A 20,026-nucleotide genomic window follows, 5' to 3' on the forward strand; every position below is an offset into this window, starting at 1 on the left:
TTTCCTTTATGCTTGTAAATCATATAGTTTACTGTTACATATCATTAAAGTTGGAATAAAACAAGTAATCCTTGGACAGCAGGAATAAGGATTATTCTTCTAGATTCTGGTATCTGTAAGGTAATGAGATAAAAAAATATATTCTTACTTCCTTTAATTGAATAGTACCAGCCATATCTGATACATACATACAACCCAGCTATTTCTAAATATCTGAGTTAAGTGTCCACTGTGGATAATGGAAGAATAACAAGAGGCTTCTCAACCTTTCCTCTTTAGTACCACTGTGTACATGGAACTTGCTACCTGAATTAAAATCTACACAGCCATCAATGTACTCATCTATGTCAAACTGTGTCTCTTTAAATTTCAATAAGTGAGGAGATAGTACCCTAGGAACTGCATATTTTGAATAATTCTACATTAACTCCAATCAATTTATGTTAGTGACATTTTTCTCTTTTCAGGTAGCCTTATTTTCTCATTAACAAAATAGTATCTATAGGTGTTTGCTTATATATAATTTTTAAAGTGAATACCCCATGGAAAAGATGAATCTTTACATTTGTCTGCTTTCTTGTGTTTGTGTATGCCCAAGTGTCTATTCTTATGTGTTTCTATGTGTGTGCATGGCAGGATTTCTTGCTAGTGAAAATGTAGAGCATGTGCTTGTGCCTAATTTTACATTTGGTTATATGCAGTATGTACAAGAACTAAACCTGGACCAATAGGTTGCCATCTAGAGCCTTTTCCTGCTGAACTTTCTCCCACACAGCATGTAATTTTTGAAAGGGGTGTGGGAGGATCTTCTGTGGACTAGGTTGTCCTCAAATTTATAAATCAAAGGATGATCTTCAAGTCCTTTTTGCTCCTGCTGTACATCCCTGATTTTGTGATTAGTTTTGTATCACCACATCCCACTTTTTACTTTTGTTTATTTAATTCCAAATGTGGAGCAAGGAAGAGAGATCAAGGTATGTCACAGACTGCTGCCACCACAATGAAATCCAGATTCATATGTCACATGTGTGTCTAATGTTATGTGGGTAGTGAGACATCAAGCCCAGGATATCAAGCTTTGAGAGGATATGGCTTTAACTGTTGAACAATCTCTCCATAACACATCTGGTTTTTCACATTTGTCCTTAAGGAATAAATCATACTTCTAGTTCTATTAAAGCCTTCCAAAAAGCTAGAGAATTCTGTTAAAAATTCTTCAAAAAATGATTAATTTATTTTAATTAAGATGAATAAAAATTGCTGATATAGCATGTAATCTTAGTACTCAGGGACACTTTGGCTTTAACATCTTTAGTTCAAAGTCCCTGTACACAATAAGATAGTACCTTTGAATTAAAAAGAAAATTCTTACCAAACAATGGCAAATTGCATTTCACCTCATGACTTTCATAGAAAAAGAACTTTTCATAGAATAAGAGCAAAGAGTTCAATTCAAAGGATAAATGTCTGGACTTAACTTCATATGGAGAAACTTCTAGATTTTCATTGTAAGAGGTGTTTTCAGAAACTGAGTAGAATTTTATTGTGTCTGATCACTAAACATTGGGAAGCATATCAGAAAGGAGTTCACAGTTCACCCTTTATCCTTCTTCTTTTCTTCTTTCTTGCTTCTGACTTCTCCCTCTTCTCTCCTCCCTTTGTCCTTCTCTCTTTTCTTCTGCTTCTTCTTGTTTGTCCTTTTCAGAAACTGTCTTACTCTATCATAACCTGACCTAAAATACAGTATGTGCTTGTATGATAGACTCATACTCATGGAAACATTCCTATTCTGCCTAAAGAACGACTGCTCAGATTGAAGCCATGAGACACGCCATCCAGCTACAATTCTAATTTAACTAATGAACAGTAGTTCATTACAGTTTAAGGCCACAATTTAGGCTACATACTAAAAAAGCAAATATCCCAAGCTTTAATTTGGCATCATAATCTGAAAGAAAATGGATCCAAAATGCTTTATGCCCAGTTAAGTCCAGTTCCCATCTGAAGAATCCAAACACTTACTTGTGAAAGATGTTCAGTTACTGTCTATATCCACCTATGAATACAAAAGTTCCACATTAACATACCATACCAAATGAAATTTACTCCATTCTCAATGTGTACTCAACACAGATTACCATTTTTATGGTATATGTAACAATATTTAAAAAACCAAATTAGTGAAAGGATGCCACCTAAAGTAAGAGGAAAATAGTTCTTTACCTATCACGCTTTTGAGACGGTAATACAGAAGCATTGTTGGGCCATGAATTCTTGATCCTTCTACCTCAGCTTGCCAAGTGTTAAAATTCCAGGTATATGCTGATGTGCCTGGCTATATTAAGCCTTTTTTTTCACAGGTCTGTAGTATGTGTATGAGGTGTATGTACATGTGTCATGCCTTTTGTACATGCATGCAGATCATGGAGAATTTTTGGTGTCTTCTATTTATCTGCATGTCTTCTTTAAATGGAGTCACATAGAAACTGAAGCTGCCACTTTTAGTCAGCATGGCTAACAGTGAGCCTGACCAATTCTTCAGTCTCCACTCCACAAAGGGACTGGAATTACACCTGTAGGTGGATATACCCAATTGTTTATGTGGATGCTGGGGTACAGAACTCAAGGAAAATCAGACACCTAGGTCTTAGGTTCAAACATTCTTACCCAATGAGCCATTCCCCCAGTCCTCTGTACAAGCCTTTTGGAATCTCATTTAGTGAATTCATTGTTTTGGAAAATAAAAAAAAATATATATTAAAGAAGAGATTTTTAAAGCAATCCTCTATTCACTCAACATTTAGCTCAAGTAATAATAAAGATGGAAAGGGAATTTGGATGTTAAAGTAACATTAGAAAGTTTGTATTAGGGGCTCAAGAACTGAATGATGTAGGTACTTTCTGGGCAGACATGAAAGTCAAGACAAGATGGCTGAAACTTCCCAAGTTACAGTCTCTAGAACCCATACAGAAAAATGTTTGATTGAATATGTTTGATTGGAGCAAGGTACCCAACATTCTGCTGTGGCCAACACAGTGAAACAGTGTAGAAGCAATCTGTCTCTATGTTACTTACTGTTTTTCCATGGCAGAGTCTTTGGAACTTGCTTGCCTGAAGCCAGATTACTTTTAGGTTCCATAGCTGTGTTGCTTGCAGGACTACATAAAGAAGCAAGCAAAGAAGAATAATATCACTATGTTAGCATATCCATGTTTTTCTGGAAGGCCCAAACTATTTCTCAGGATGTGACTTTAATCTCAGTGAAAGACCACCTATTTTAATCTGAAATGCAAATACATTTCCAGCAACTTGAATTCTATTTCCACTTCTCTGGAATGTTCATTATTGTGCATACTCATTAGGATGGGACCAAAATGTTTTATTCTCTACAAATTGAGGCTGACAATAGTGTTGAATGACAATATAATTAACTCAACATACGTGAAAATATCATACCATTACATTAAAATGCCAACCCTTAGGCCTGGAGAGAAGCTTTAGTGGTTAAGTTTCTTCCTCAGTGTAAGTATAAGTGTAAGTACTGATATTTGAATCCCCAGTACCCTCTATCACCAGATGCACATGATCGTACATGGATTTGGAATTCAATTTCAGTGGATGGAGGGCCAGACATGCCTATGTATATTCACTTTCTCTCACCCTCACTCCATCCTCTATTTGTACATTCCCCTTATATGGTGAATAAATACATTAAAATCTGGTGATAAAGCCTGATAATACTGAGGCAAATTTACATTTTAACTGGTAGAATTATCTTTCAGTTTTTCTATATTGATCCTGGCAAAACAGCATGCCCTTAAAAATTATCAACAGAGCCAGGCATGGCAGCACATGCCTTTAATCACAGAACAAAGAAGGCAGCAGAAAATGAATCAGCGAGAGTTTGAGGCCACCCTGAGATCCCATAGTTAATTCCAAGTCAGCCTGTGCTAGAATAAGAACTACCTCAAAATACAAAAATAAATAAATTTATCAACTGGCTTCAGTAAACCTGAAACAAAAATTTAGTATTCCATGTTTGGGAACAAAATACAAAGAACACATGGTAGCACACACCATAAATCCCAGCACTTGGAAGGCAGGGCTGTGTGGTTTACCATGTTTTAGGCCACAGTGTTTTACAGCTGAGTACAAGGACAGCTTGTACTAGCGTGAAACTATGCCTCACAAAATAAAAAGAAATAAAGTTGATAAAAATCTACCCTCTACCCAGCCAATGTCTTTAATCCCACCATTCAGGAGTTAGAGGTAGAAGGATTTCTCTGAGTTCAAGAACAATGAGGAACTATTCCTTCCAGGCCAGCCTGGGACAGAGTAATACTCTAAGCAGAAAAACAAAAGAAAACAAGCAAACAAACAGGAAAAAGAAAAAAGAATGAGATTAAAATAAGATAATTTTATTCTATTGTTCTAAATCCAGAAATAGTCTTAATTTTTGGAACTATTTTTCTGTATAAAGTTGGGAAATGAGAAACCTGAAGTTTGAATTGGTTATAAAAATTAAGTATGAAGAGTAATGATTTTCTTTCTTACATAATAAATACACAGGATTTCCCAATCTCAAACTACTTAAAAGACTCCCCTTTAGCAGAGTCTAGCTATCTGGAGTAAAAATGAGTTAAATGGAATTGATGCAAAATTTCTTGTGGAGACATAATGTGCAAACCCTTATGGGTGCATGTTTGGAGACCAGAGGATGACATTGTGTGTCTTCCTTGGGATCACCTCACTTACTGTGCCAGGGTCTTTCACTTGAACCCAACGGTTTCTTCTCCCTCAGTTTGGCCTAGGAACCCTGTCTTTACCTCCTGAGCCTTTAGACTGCAAGCCAGTGGCTATATGTAATTGTATTTATATGGGTGTCAGGGAATAGCAACTATGCTTCACTTGATTGTGCTATGAGCAACTTATCTTCCCCTTAGATTTTCTGTATGACTTGGTCAACAATGCAAATGTGGAACAAAAAGAAAAAAGCAAACATGTCACAAGAATACCAGCTACACAGCTCAATTCGTAATAGCTAAAAGCTGGAATCAACACAGATGTCCATCATTAGAAGAATGGATAACAAAGATGTGGTATATCTACACAATGGAATTCTATACAGCAGTAAGAAAAAATGACATAAAGAAATTTGAGAAAAAATGGTTGAACCTGGAACAGATCATTCTCAGCGAACTTCCCCAATCACAGAAAAAAAATTGACACATAGTCTCACTCATCTGCAACACCTAACCTGAATCTGCCCAAGATGCCTTACATACCCAGCAAGCACCTCATGGACTAGACAATAAGATGTATGGGAGGGCGGGGAGGGCATCAAAGGGCTGAAAACAGTAATCCGGACCCAAATGGCAATGGTACCATAAAATTCTACTTCCTAAAAGACAGACCAAATGGCTGAACCTTCACTAGACCCTTACAGGAAACACCTGAACCACAAGACATTGGAGAGGGTAGGATCAAAACTGACCTAAATCTACATCTTCCCTCCCTCCCTCTCCCCGTCTCCCCTCTATCTCTCTCCTCTCTAACTCTTGTATATTTGTTATCTTTTTCCTCAATTTCTTAGTGGACACTGACCTGTAACCCCCACTTCCAGCTTGCGCCTACCATCCACAAGCTTTTGATCAGAGAAACCTACAAGGTTTCCCAAAACAATGACAGACTTCTGTCAGAGTACTTGATGACCCACCAAAGGCCAGTGGTAAGACCCTATTGGTGAAGACTCCATACACAACTGACATGTAAAATAGAACGATATGGCAGGAAGCCAGGAGAGAGTCAGTCTCCAGACAGTCAGCGTGTCTAGTGCCAGAAGGCGCTACATAGGCGACTGGGGAAAATGACCAAGATCTGTCCAAGCAACACATTGTTTAACCTAATTAGCAACAAATAACCAGATGTGATGTCCACACAAGTGCAATAGTGGCACACAGCCATGGTGAGGAATCAATTGCTCTTGATTTGGCTAACTGATCCACTCAGTGGTACTAGACCCTTACCTGGAGCTGGGAAACAAGTCAGAACCATACCCAAACACTAGCCCACTCTACAATATCAAACTACCATCAATCACGGGGTATAAGAGGGCCTAAACCTACCATGCTGTCTATCAAAAAGTAAGTGTTATCTCAATTTTCCGGGTGCTAACGTACTCTCCATTGGAGAATCTGCTTCTCTTTTCCAGATAGATGCAGATCCTAAGAAGAAAGCTGCCCCAACATACCTCAAAAGGGGCCCAACTGAAACTAAGGACAACTGGCGAAATAAGCAAGAGTGATGTTTTCCTGTGAACCGGATACCAGCACAAAGGGGAAAGAGATCAACGCAGAGAAAAATCAACTCCTACCAAATCAGAGAGCCAGAGCCTCAGAGGCCCCCAACACCTCAGCACTGAAGCAGACCAAAAATGAACCCAACATGGATCAGGGAAATTTTGCGGAAGAGGGGGCGGAAAGAATGTCAGAGTCACATGTTGGGTCATGATTTGCAGACATTTATCATACTAATAACTGGGGGCTAACTCCACAATGCATGACCCATTTTCATTAATAAGGAGGGTCTAATGGGAGGGGGTAGATCACAGGTGAGCCTAAATAATGGTACCAAACTGCCTGTATTTACTGAAAAGAAAACTAATAAATTAAATTAAAAAAAAAAAAAAAGAATGCCAGCTACAGGTATGGGTAGGTGGCTACATAGTTTAAGGCATTTGATTGTTTAACTGGTGTTCCCAGGTTCAATTCCTCAGTACCCATATAACATAAATACAGATGTACAATTTAGCACATGTTTGTAGAGATTTTTTGCAATGGTAAGAAGTCCTGATCCTCCCATTCTCACTTACTCTCTTTGCCAATCAATAAACAATTTAAAGAAATTAAAGAAGAAAACAACAGCCTTTCTCCTCTGTAACACAGTAAGGTAACATTTTTGTGCTTTAACTGATCAGTAAAAAGACCATGACTTGTATGAAGGGTCAAATAGGGAAAAAATAGCACTAAAATTACCTGCAGTAGGTAACCAATCAAACATCACTAAGGAAAGACAGTGGACTATGCCTTGGCTTGCCTCTTGCTTTGCCTTGCCTCTTTCTTGCTTGTCTCCTAAGTTGCCTTGACACTTTGTTGCCTTGCCGCTTTATTTCTTTTCCTCTTGTATTAACTTGCCTCTTGCTTTCCCTCTTGCCTTGCCTATTACCTTGCCTTCCCCTTGCCTTGACTTGCCTTTTCCTTTGTCATGCCCTGAATGTCTTGCCTTGCCTTACCTCTTCCCTTACCTTGTGCCTTGACTTGCCTCTTGTCTTGCCTTGCTTCTTGCCTTGACATGCCCTGCCTTGTCACTTGCCTTGCACGGCCTCTTTGTTTGCCTGGCCTCTTTCCTTGCTTGTCTCTTGCTTTGACATGTTGAATCACTTTGCCTCTTCCTTAACGTGTGATGCCCTTGAATGGACTTGCCTTGCTGTACCTTGCCCCTTGCCTTGCTTCACCTCTTGCTTTTGCTGGCATGTTACATATACTCTCCATTCACCTTTTCCCTTGTCTTGTCTGTACACTGGCATTGCTTCCCCTTGCCTTGTCTGTTGACTAGCATTGTCTTTACTGCCTTATTTTCCCTGCATTGCCTCTTACCATGCATGCCTATTCATCTTGCCTCATGCCTAGCATTATCTTCCTCGTGCCTTACCTTGCCTCTTGCCTTGCTTTCCTTTTTCTTGCCTTACTTATTGTCTGGCCTGGCCTCTTGCCTTGCTTTACCATGCCATGCTTTGATTGCCTTGTCTTGATTAGCCTTACCTCTTTCCTTGCATGACCTCTTGCCTATCTCCTATCTTGTGTTTCCTGCAATCTCACCTTTCCTTTCCTGCCTCTTGTCTTGTGTGAACTCTTGCATCACCTTCCTTCTTGCTTGGCCTCTAGAATTGCCTGGCCTTTCATGCCTAGCCTCTGGACTTGCCTTGCCTCTTTTCTCTTTTGTGTCCTCTTGTCACCTGCCTGGCCACTTTCTGTGCTGGCTGATTGCCTTGCTTGGCAATTTGCCTTTCTGGCCTTTCCTCTTCCCTTGCCTTGCCTCTTCCCAGGCCATGCCCCTTGCAACTTGTCTTTCCTTTTACCTTGTTTGCCTGGACTGTAGCATTCCCTGGCTCACTGCCTTTGCTGCTTCTCTCCTGGCCATGACTCATGGCAAGCCTTCCCCTTGCCTTGCCTCTTCTACTTCCTTGCCTTACCTCTTCTCTTGCCTTATGCGGACTCTTCCCTTGTCTTGCCTGGCCTCTTGTCTTAACTGGCCATGCGTTGCCCGGGCTCTTGCCTTCCTGTTGTCTCTTATTTGCCTTGCCTTATTTTGCCTCAAATCTTACCTCACCTTGCCTCATAGCTGCCTTGCCTCCCTTGCCCCTTTCTTTGCCTCTTCATTTATCTGGCCCCTTACCTGGAATGGACTCTAGCCTTGACTTGTCTCTTTCCTGCCATCTTGTATTACCATGCCTCTTCCATCACTTTGACTTGTCACAGCTTGCTTTGTGTCTTGTCTTGCTTCCTTCTTGTCTTTCCTTTCTGTGCCTGGACACTAGCCTGAGTTCCCTGTCCTTGTCTCTTGCTTCTCCTGGGATTTTGCCTTCCCTTTTGCCTTGCCTCTTGCTTCTGGTCTTGACTCTGGCTTCTTGATTTGCCTCACTTCTTGACATTCATTTCCCCTTGCCTTTCCATTCTTTCCCTTTCCTTCTTCTTTCTTTTCTTCATTCTTTGCTTCTATTTTTCCTTTCTTTTGTGTTTGCAATGCAACACATAGATTTTGGGAGTAGGGGGAGAGAAAGACGAAGGCAATTACCATTTATTTTCACAGAACCTGGTTGTGCCCCAGATAAATGGGGTGCTGTTATTCTCTTCAGCCAATTCTGCCAAAGGAAGCAAAAATTTGTTTGTGATAACCAACATAAGACAAAATTATAGTTCATTGTAAGATGACCACTACTACCTCTGAGTTTGTAATGCAAGTGAAACTTGATGATTTACCCCCATGTGACATAGAAGCAGGAATTTAATTACAGTATGTAAACATAGAGGAAAACATAATATTAACCCTGACTAATAACAATCAAACACAGATTTCACAATAGAATTTACAAGAGAAAGAAGATGTCAAGAAGTGCTTTTGCCAGTCAAGAGGCATAGGCTATGCTACGTGTTTGCATGGTGGTACAATTGAGCTCAACTGGGGGCCCATAAAAAATAGTAAGGCTTTTTGAACAATATGATATAATAAGAAAAAAGAAAATTTCCCTTCTGCCTGAAGCAAATGATTTGAGACTTACATATGTTGAAGAAAATGCTGTAGAGGCATTTACCTTGTTCCCAGTCTTCATCACAAGGAGGGTACTGCAATGTGTTCTTGGGCAGAGTGTCTTGTTCAGGGTTTGTGGTTGGGCTGACTGCAATATAAGAAGTTTACATAGAAATGAGAGACTTCAAGTTACTGTACTAAAAGAATGACAGCCTTAAAAGGCTATTTTGTTAAAAACCTGGTTAGAACAAATGTTGGCAAGATAAGAAAAGGAAACTGAAACAAAGACAAACATCACATACATGAATTAAAAGAAACATATAAAAGTTGATAAAGATATAGATAACTAGATATGTAACGAAGTATATGTATATATTGAGATGAGAACATTTAGTCCTGGCTAGTGTCAAGGTTCCTTGATTCTCTTGCCTCCACCCTGAGTGCTGGGATTACAAGGAAAATGTGTTCACATCAGAGTTATTTAATACTGGGGATCAAATAAGAACTTTGTGCATATTAGGCAAACAATTTAGAAACTGAGCTCATAACCAGCCCCAAGAATATGAATCAGGCTGTTGAGAAAATAGTCTGATCACCTGACTTACAAATATCGTGGAGGTAAACAATAAACTATTTTTTTAAAAAGGTAAAGTCAGAATTCTGCTCACCAAATAGCACAACATACATGTTCATAAATCAGTTGTAGTTGTGGGACCATTGAACTAGCCAGGCTTACCCACATCCTGCTCTATACAACACCTGTCATCACATATTGAGATATGATGACTCAGTTCAGCCCTTGGAACCAGGTGACGAGCATTGAATGGACACGTAGCCAGTTGTTTTGCAACATCAGGATGATTCTGTGGAATCAAAATGAAGGGATCGGTTAACTTTTTTGGATTTCTTAAAGCCAAAGACAGTGTATCAGGCTTTTACTGTAACTGACTCCTCTCAAGTACGCTAACAAATGTGCAGCTCAGCTACAGTGGGTATATCCCTAACAGAAAATTAACAGGGAACTGTTTATTGGTACAAAGAATGTAAAGACATTATTCAAAATCATGAAAATGTAAATTTCTTTCTGATGACTGTCAAGATAGACACCAAATTTTGATGATTTATAGACGTAAGCAATTAATTTAAAGTGTATGTCATTTTTTTTTCTTGGTATCACAAAGGTCACCCAGAAAGTAAAACCTGTAACAGCAGAGCTCTGTGCATGTCTATTAAAGCTGATATTCAGGATGAACCATAACACCAGAATGGAACCCATATGCATGGCTACAGTATTCCTGCTACTGTAGTACAAGGCATGGGAAAATAGCTGCTTAACGTAGCTGACTGCTAAGGATACTTAAGAGTGATGTGTTTTAGATTAATGCAGAGAAACATTTTTTAAGTAATATAAAGAGACTCTCAACAATTTGATATTTACATTAGTAATCTCAGATAAACAGAAAACTCAAATGATAGGGAATAACTTATAGGAAAACACTCCTGTATCAAACCAAAATCTTGTATTAAAGTAAAACCAAGGATTTACTGTTATCAACCAAATATTTTGGCAAATGTACCACCAATTAAAAATGCACAAAAGATGTGGGCTTGGCCACATACACATTGTCTGTACTCTGTAAAATTGCCTCTCATTCATGCTCAAGAAAGCAACACAAATTAAATTCATTGACACACACACACACACATATACATACACTCTCTGTCTCTCTCTCTCTCTCCCTCTCTTTCTCTCTCTCTCCATGCACCTAAAGACCACTTGCAATGGGCCCGCTCTCTCTCTCTCTCTCTCTGTCTCTGTCTCTCTCCTGAAATCAGATACTTGTTTATTTGAGAAGAGAGTAAAGATAAGTCAAAATGGGGCAGGGAAACAAAGGGTAATAGTTGAGTGAATTTGATGAAACTATACTATATAATTGAAGTAAATTGTCAAAAAATAAGGGGAAAGGACCTTCAGAATAAAAACTCAGATAAATAACATAAAATAATTTGTAGCAGGGTATAGTGGGCCAGTTGTGAATTAGAGGCAGGTAGACCACTTCAAGGTTATGCTTGGCATTGAATATGACATAGGTTGCACTACATGGAACATTATTCTAATGAAAAAGAGCTGAGGAGGAACTTAAGTTAATAAAGTGCTTGAGGCACGACGATGAGGTCCTAGTGTGGATTACCAACACTGCTGTAAAGAGGAAAATGATGGCACATGATACCACAACTTGGAGGGGGGTGGAGAAAACATATCCAAGGGCTTATTCATTCTATGATTTCCAGGTTCAGTGAGAAATCCTGTCTCAAACTATGATTGCCAGATGTGGTGATGCCTGCCTGCCTGAGGGGCAGTTGGAAAAGGCTATGACATGCCCACTCTTTCCCATCTCAAAGAGAAAAACTTACAAAAGATTACTTGAGAGATATTGTTTTGAAAGGATGTTATTGCCACCAGTTGAGGGAAGAAAACCAAAGAGAAAAATACTGATGCACTCCCTTTCTCTCATTGTTGGCATTTAACACAAAAGGAGACTCACCAAACCATTTTGATATTCATTTACACATTTTAGTTTGGGGCTGGGAAGATGGAGCAGAGGCTAAACATACTTTCTTGCAAAGCCTGACAGCCTGGCTTTGATTTCTCAGTACTTATGTTAAGCTAGACATATGTGTCTGGGGACCTGCTGCAGAGGCCAGATGCTCTACTTTGCATATATACTAAACCAAACTTACAAGTAAATGAAGGAAGAAAGGGAAAAGGGGATGAAAAGAGCAGTGAAAGAGACATAAGGCCAGGAAGGAGGAAGGAAAAAATCATTTAAGTTAAAATTACTTTCTCTTTAGAAAAATCTATGTTTTTGTTGTTTTTGCTGTCCCTATATACACAGAGATCCTTCTGACTGCCTGGATTAACCATATGCCAACGTATCAGCTAAAACCTAGACATGTAAAGCAACTGAAGTGGAATGAGAGGGTGAATTACAAAAAAAGTTAGCCTACCTTTTTGCATTTGATAAGATGATAAGGAAACCTGCAGGCCCTGATGTGGTGATTTTTATCATAAGGGCATTGTAATAGTCTTTCAGGGTCTGGAGATTCCACTGAGAGAGAGAGAGAAGCACAGTTAAGTATAAAGCATAGTAGGACCTTATGAGATTACCCCCTTATGGGCATGTTGAATTTTTAAATAAAATCTATAGAAAATAATAATTGTATAATAAAACTTCAGATTGAAATAAAGGGTGATTAAACAATTCTAAATGAAAATACTTATAGCAGTGGCACATGCTGTTAATTCTAGCACTCTGGAGGCAGTGGTTGGAGGATCATTTGAACTCAAGGTCAGCCTGAGCTAGACAGGGAGTTCCAGGTCATCTTGGGATAGAATAAAAACTTACTAGGGAAAAATGAAAAATGAAACAAACCAAACATAAATATTGAAAATAATGAAAATCACAAATTGTGTCTCTGGGTATTTGGTTTGGTAGGACTTGAGGCTCCCAAGACTTCATCACTGAAGCAAATGTAAAATGAACCTAACATGGCTAAGGGTTAATTTGAGTATTAGGGGCCTGAAGAAATGTTAGAGCCACACGATGGGTCATATGCAGAGAGACATTGCCTCTTACCCATAACTGATGGCTAACCTGACAATATATGACCCATAATCCCCAATGTGGAGAGTCACTGCAGAGTGGGGAGGAGTGGGAGCAGGCTGACAATACTGTCAACATGAGTATATACACACTGTGTACATAACTAACTTAAAAATGATTCTCAATTCTAATTTAAAAAAGTTCTCTGGGCTATCATTGAAAGGTAATAAGCCTAGGAGAATCAGCAGTCGTGTTGGTGAAGTTTCAGTTACTGTCTGACTGGGTAGTATTTTATGGTGATTACCTTTACTACATGATGAATGCAAATGAGACATCATTCCCTTTTCTTCTCAAAACATGATAATTAGGGTCACTTAAGTTCTTTAGCTAATCCTACTACAACTTCCAACTAGCAAATTAACATCGGAATGGCCACTTGTGTGCCACTATGTCCACTTTGGCCCTCTGCCCTTGCAAACACTCCCTAATCCAACTGGTCCCAGAACAAGTTGAGGATAATTAAGCCTTTCTATTACCAGGAATTTATGATCTGAACAAACTTGACATGTAAATGTCTGTGTTAGTTATGTTCTATAAAAGCTCAGAAATAGTGCATAGACTTAAAATTTCTGTTTTAATTTACTCCTATAAGTATTGCTGTTTACTCTAGGTGACTCATAAATGATCCTAATCCTTTCATCAGATAGGTAAATTTCCTTTTCCTATTTTGGACTATAGAGGAGAAAAAAGTTCTTTTATCACTACCAAAAAGTCTTAAGGAGAAGAAAGTATCTGCAAAAATAATGAAATAAAACAAAGCAAAAGACAGAACCTCCTGAGTCTAAAACAACAGCAGATAGACAGAACTGCTGTGTGAGGGAGTAAAAAAAAAGAGGTACTAACCTATACCATATTACTGAAACTGTCATTGTTCTAGATAAGCTTACCAGGCTGAACCCCACAACTTAAACTTTGTGAAGGGCAGTAAATTAAATGATTAAACACATCTTTCTAAGGACAGGTGGCAAACTAGTAAAATGTTCCTGCCACCTATGAAGGCAAGAATAAAAGTAAGATAAACAATTCACATTTGATAAAAAAGTATATAAATCAGGAACCTGAAATGAAGAGCAGAACTGTGTGGAAAAGAAAAAGATAGATTTGCTGGGATAGTGGTAAGTATGGAATTAACTAGTACCCATGATTCTAATCCAAATAATCAAGGAAGTGACGTAAGACCAGAATGAATATGAAGGAAAAAAGTCCTAGATATTTGGCAAGCTTATGATTCTAGCCAAACTCTTCTTTTGCTAAATGTTTCATATATTATTCATTTATTTGAGAGAGATTGAGAGGGGCAGATAAAAGGATAGAATGGGTGTGCCAGGGACTTTAGCCATTGCAAGCAAACTCCAGACCATGTGCTCCCTTATGCATCTGGCTTACATGGGTCCAGGAAAATTGACTCAAGGTCACTAGGCTTCTTAGGCAAATGCCTTCATTGATATTCTATTTCACCGGCCAACAAAACTCTTCTTAACCAGCAATCTTTTTCTGTTTTTGTAGTGTCAGAATACACAGGGACCACTGACTGATCAAATTATTTTAAATTTCTATTCATTTAATCCCTCCCATTACTAGTAAATGTGAGACCATGTCAGCAGCTGGTAGACTGGAAAAAACTTATAAGTCACATACTTTATATGTAACTGCCCATATAGGGGCATAGGTCAGAAAGCTTTATTGCTCAGTTATTTGTAATTTAAATTCTAATCACCTTTTCTAGATTTAAAAAAAAAATACCACTTATTTAGTTGCTAGCAATCAAGGCTAGGGCCTTCAGCATGCTAGGGAAACATTCTACAACAAAGTTACGTCCAGTGCCTTACACAAAGTATACTTTATAAGCTGAGAACTGTGGTGTACGACTATCTTGCATATTGGTCCTATGTCTAAGGGTATATCCTATTATGCTCCCTCTCTTCCACTTCATTCCACTAATCCCCATCTTCAGTGGAGTTACCAGCCTTCACTGTAGGATCATGAATATACCAGTTTTTCCCTCTTCTCTCTCTATCTGTGTGTGGGGGTGGGGGAGGTGTGGGTGTATATACACAACATCACAAAATATACTTCCTACACTATGGCTATTATATTCTTTCAACTCCTGTTCTAGCATGAATGTTCCCTGAGCCTTGGAAGGCACTTGGTTAGTCTCTTTGGGATGAGCACTTAGCAGTCCACTTTCCTGGCTACAAAGATTTTTTTTGTTGTTTGTTATTTTTCCTGTTTTACTATTCAATGGAGAATCAAGCTCTAACCCACTTAGACCTAGAATTTATGATATAGCCTGGAACTCAGTCATCATCCTACACTGGCCTCCTGAGTCAAGGACTGACAGGTGGGGGGGCGAGGGAGACACAGAGAGAGAGGGAGGAAGGGAAGAAGGGAGAAAGGGAGGTAGAGGGAGAGAATGGACATGGCAGATATTCTAGCTACTGAAAATGAGGAACAAATGAATTTCCTTCGGTGCCTCTGACATATTTGGGTACTGGGGAACTGAACGTGGGTCCTTAGTGTTTGAAATCAAATGCTTGTACTGCTGAACCATCTCACCAGCCCTGAATTTGTGAATTTTGAGTCACTTCAGTATCTACCAACATCTCTCTGGAGGCAATTATCAGGATAGCAGTGACAGTGTTACTATAAGCCAGTAACCCTGTAATGTTGACTTCTTTATTTTGTTTTGTTTTGTTTTTGTTTTTGAAACAGAACCTTGATGTGTTCCTCAGCCTGCCTTCAAATTTCCAATCCTCTTGCCTCAGTCTCTTCAGAGTTTGGTGTATATGTATACAATATCACACCTGTCCCTCATACATCTTTAATGAGTTGAGTTTCATATACCTTATATCTGATAAGATCAACTGGGAATAAAGTGTGGTGTCATATGTTATGATATACAATTGAGAGACTAAAAATATATATACTTGGTCTCTACAGCCTTGCTTAAAGCCAGACAGCAGTACAGACATTTTAAAATAGACTTAGATAACCGGCTAACATGCTGACCTCTGCTTCTGTAAACCTTGCTTGCTTGTTAACTGCAGCATACCCCCACGAAGACTTCACATTTCTGGGAAGCCCCTACATCAGAAACCTTCAGAAATACCTAACCGCAGGACATCTGGCATCTTGCAAAAGATAAGAATCTGCAAACAATCTGCTGAACAGGGGTCTGACAAGAGTTAAGCAAGTAACCAAAAATGTCCCCATGAGCGCCCCCTTAGAACCAATCATGTAACTATTCCCCTACTTCTTTGTTCAGATCTCTATAAAAACCTGCCCCCCTGCTGCTCAGGGCTCTTGTATGGATCCACTGTGTTGGTGAAGTCAAGAGTCTGAGCTTAAGCCCAAAATCAACCTCCTTGCCTTTGCATACATGTTTGGTTCTACTTGGTGGTCACTGGGGGTGCCGAGAACTAGGCATAACACAATAACACACTATTTCAAGTTTGATCACTCATGTACTTGAACACCATGCAGTCCTTACCTTTCAATGAAATTCAGAGAGACACTTTCACAACAAGCAGCAATCAAAATAGACATCGAAATACATGCAAACAATTTATATGTTTAAAATCAAATGTAACACATACTGTAATTGCCTTCAATGCTGACAGCAAAATTCTCACAGCAAACGCTAGGGAAGGAAAAGGCATGTTTCAATGGATTAGCAATGAAATGTATCGAAATACAGCTATCACAACTTTAGTACATTGTTGAATTAAGACACACAAGTTTATTAAAAGAAAATCTTAGTGATTACCAAAAGATATTTTCCCTTAATATATCATTATTTGCACTTTGAAGCATTTTACCATAATTTTACCATAATTCGCACTATTGTAATGAAATCTACGCCTACCCATAATTAAGTCATGTTCATGTGCTAGGTTCAGTGACAACCTTTCAGTCTATTTTAAGGGTTATTTCAACAGTATGTTTTTGACCTAGTATTAGGGTTTGAAAATATTTAACAGTAAAGAAGGCAAGCAAATACAACAAGTAAAAATAACAATAGTACTGTTTAAATTTTTGGATGAACAAATAAGGTATTAAGGTCTTCTTTCAAGTTCTTAAAAAATTGCAAAAAGGGCAGGTCACTTTTGTTCCACTGTGATCTAATAGAGCTGGGTGCTAAATAAATTTCCATCTTTTGTACTAGAAATCTCTTTTATTGTACATTGTTATTAAGTGAAGTTTTTCTGGGAAAAGTTAAGCTGTCTGATACCAGTCCCATAGGAAGCTTCTGAAATTGTGTATTGTGTTCATCTCTAGTCAAGGTTTCCATTGGCTCCTCACACAATTGCAAGACCCTTGTGTCCCATTCTATAACAATAATAATATGAGTTTAAGTGGTTAAGGAATAGAAGTGATCATTTGAACTCTGGTACTTTGCTGTAACTTTGGTACTTGGATTGGGGTAATGAGTAGTAAGAATACGTTACACATACTCTTCAAGTTTGAGTTAACACAGTGTGGTGTTTTTTGATGTTGTGCTACAGCCAGCCACTTTTGTTTGGAAAAGGTGACTGTGGTGGAAGAACCCAGTAGAAAGAGAGAGAGAGGGAGGGAGGGAGAGAGGGAGAGAGGGAGGGAGGGAGGGAGGGAGGGAGGGGAAGAGGGAGAGGGAGAGGGAGAGGGAGAGAGAGAGAGAGAGTGTGTGTGTGTGTGTGTGTGTGTGTGTGTGTGTGTGTGTAATTCCAGGTGTACTGATGAGTGCTGAGTGCAGTGACTTTTCGGGGGGCAGGGTATTTGCCAGGCACCACAGCGCTGAGAGCCTGGCGTCGTGAGAGCGCAGTGTCCCATGAACAACGTGCCCCGTCCTGAGGGTTAGCAGGAGGTTTCCCTCAGGCGGCCATGACGGGAAGAAGCGGAGCGTGAGGCTGCTCTGTGACCTCTTAAGGGGGCTGGAGGCCTCCCTCGGGTGAGGATTCCCTTCCCTACAGCCAACACCGAGGAGAGAAACCCCCTTTTCCAACGCAGGCAGGGGCCAGCGATGGGAGCCAATACGGGCAGGCGGGGCAGAGGGTTCCCTAGAACACACTGGAAACAGGTGCGAGAGGTGTCGGAGCGGCGAGCGCTGGCCGCCAACGGTCTGAGCGCCGGAGAGAGCGGCCTTCACAGGCCCGGCCTGAAGAGCAGGGCGGGAAAAGGGAAGAGCGAGAGGAGGAAGGGCCCCGGAAGGTGAGCTCTGTGGAGGCGCTGCCCTGGCTAAGACGCCAGGGCCTTTCTTACCTCAGTGCAGGCGCTCGGACCACAGGCGACTCCGCCCGCAGCCACCGCCACCGCCACGGCCACGGCCACCGCCAAGGAAACGGCCACGGCCACGCGCGTCGTCAGCAACGCCCACTTCCGGCGGCGACACAAAGGCGCGCGCGCGTTCCGTGGCTCGTCCTGTGACGCGTGCCAGCTCCCACAGGCTGGGCCCCGTGCAGCGCGGCGGGCACCCACGGCGCCAGCCCCTTCCTCGCTGGGTCCGCGTGCGGCCGTCGTCACGTGTGAGGCCTTCGGGCGCGGTCCTCTACGAGGTGAAGCCGCAGCGGTCGTGCGTGGGGCCCGCGCCCCTCCCGGGCGGTGCTGACGCGCACGGCTAAGGAAACGGAGCTGGCTGGGAAGCAATGGACGCTGTCGGCCTGGGGTGCTCGCTCCAAGTTATTGGTGCAAATGGTCTACTGAGAACGGCTTCTGCGTTTTGAAAGGACCGCGGAGTTGGAGCTCACTGACACCACAGCTGAACAGCTACCGAGCAGGGGTCTGTCTGTCTGTCTGTCTGTCTGTCTCTCTCTCTCTCTCTGGGTGTTTGTGTGCGTGCGTGCGCACAAGCTCCGCCAGTTCCTTTGCACTGGCTGCAGGACCTTGCGCGCTGCTTTTCTCTCCCCACCCCCTTTCTCTTTCGCTCCCACCCCCAACTTCTCACTGCCTCCTGTTCAACATCAACTTAATAACCGTCTTCCACAGGGTCGTTCTAAGGACAAGTAATCTGTCACAGGATGAAACAAAATTGCACAAAATCTTGAGTGAAAATTTATGTTTACAAGAAGCTGAGAAATAATAATCCCCGGATTTGAAATATAAAACTACATATTCCCCAGTGTGGGTTCTTATTTCCTGGGTTGGAAGATGAAGACAAACATAAAATAACAAGGGACAATGAGGGAAAGAAGTCTAGAGGAACAAGGACGGACCTGGGCATAAAGGATGTGCTTAAGGCAGGTGAAATAAAGGTATGATGTACATGAAAGAAATGGTGGTGATGAGCCCGTCACAAGGTAGGAAGAATGCATATCACAATGCAATAGAATGATATTATATCTCAGTGGCAGGCAATTATACTGTTAATCGTTTAGTATATAACAGTTGACAGAAATGCTGGCAGGCCTCTTTGCTGTAACTTTAAATGTTTTCAAGATGTGTATATAAAACCTATGGGGAACAGAGAGCACCAAGTTTAAACAGTAAAATGTAGTGACTTACGAAATCACTGAAAATGAGTGTAAGCATTTTGTTGTGAATAAGAAATGCAGGGAAGGAAAAATATAATATGAAATCAGGGTCTTGCCAATTTGCCCTAGTTGTAAATATAGTTAAAAGACTGAATTAATTCTATGGTTAGAAGGGGATTCCAGAAACGAAATTCGCATTCCTTAAAGGTGTTTTATGTCCAGTAATCACAATCACCACCATGGCTGCCATCCATTCTGTCTGTATTATGCCATGCTACAGATTCATGACCTTAAGGATCCATTTTCTGTACTCACCTTTATGCTTTCTCTTGTACTATGCCTGACAAATTCCATTAAGACACTACCATTCCTTATTTTTCAGCTTGTCTTCTTTCCCTGCTACTGCTCCTCTGGATCTCATTCAGGAAAATTTGTCTCATGATGTTCACTGAAAGGTGGGGGAATGAGATGTATTCATGAAATCCCATCAATTAGAAATTATAGGTAGGAAACACCAGAGACAAGTCCAGAATCACACATATTGCAAATTCAAGTGCTCCCTGGGCAACTTGCAAGAAACCCTGAAAAAAATATAAAGATGACTATGT

At 40.4% G+C, this 20,026-nt stretch overlaps 1 protein-coding gene across 1 annotated transcript; it reads right to left on the bottom strand.

Moving 5' to 3' along the window:
- Positions 1-9: 9 nt before the first annotated feature.
- LOC123457078 (gametocyte-specific factor 1-like) lies at positions 10-18,293 on the bottom strand. The gene is made up of 9 exons (XM_045141161.1): positions 18,211-18,293; positions 16,569-16,612; positions 12,317-12,417; positions 10,044-10,170; positions 9,372-9,455; positions 8,855-8,921; positions 3,077-3,159; positions 2,023-2,056; positions 10-113 (listed from the first exon to the last, which is right to left on the bottom strand). Coding segments are annotated over exons 2-8 (480 nt in total). The 5' UTR covers positions 16,570-16,612; positions 18,211-18,293; the 3' UTR covers positions 10-113; positions 2,023-2,039.
- Between the last annotated feature and the right edge of the window lie 1,733 nt (positions 18,294-20,026).

This window comes from Jaculus jaculus, chromosome Y (genome assembly GCF_020740685.1).
Source record: "Jaculus jaculus isolate mJacJac1 chromosome Y, mJacJac1.mat.Y.cur, whole genome shotgun sequence".
Lineage (NCBI taxonomy): Eukaryota > Metazoa > Chordata > Mammalia > Rodentia > Dipodidae > Jaculus > Jaculus jaculus.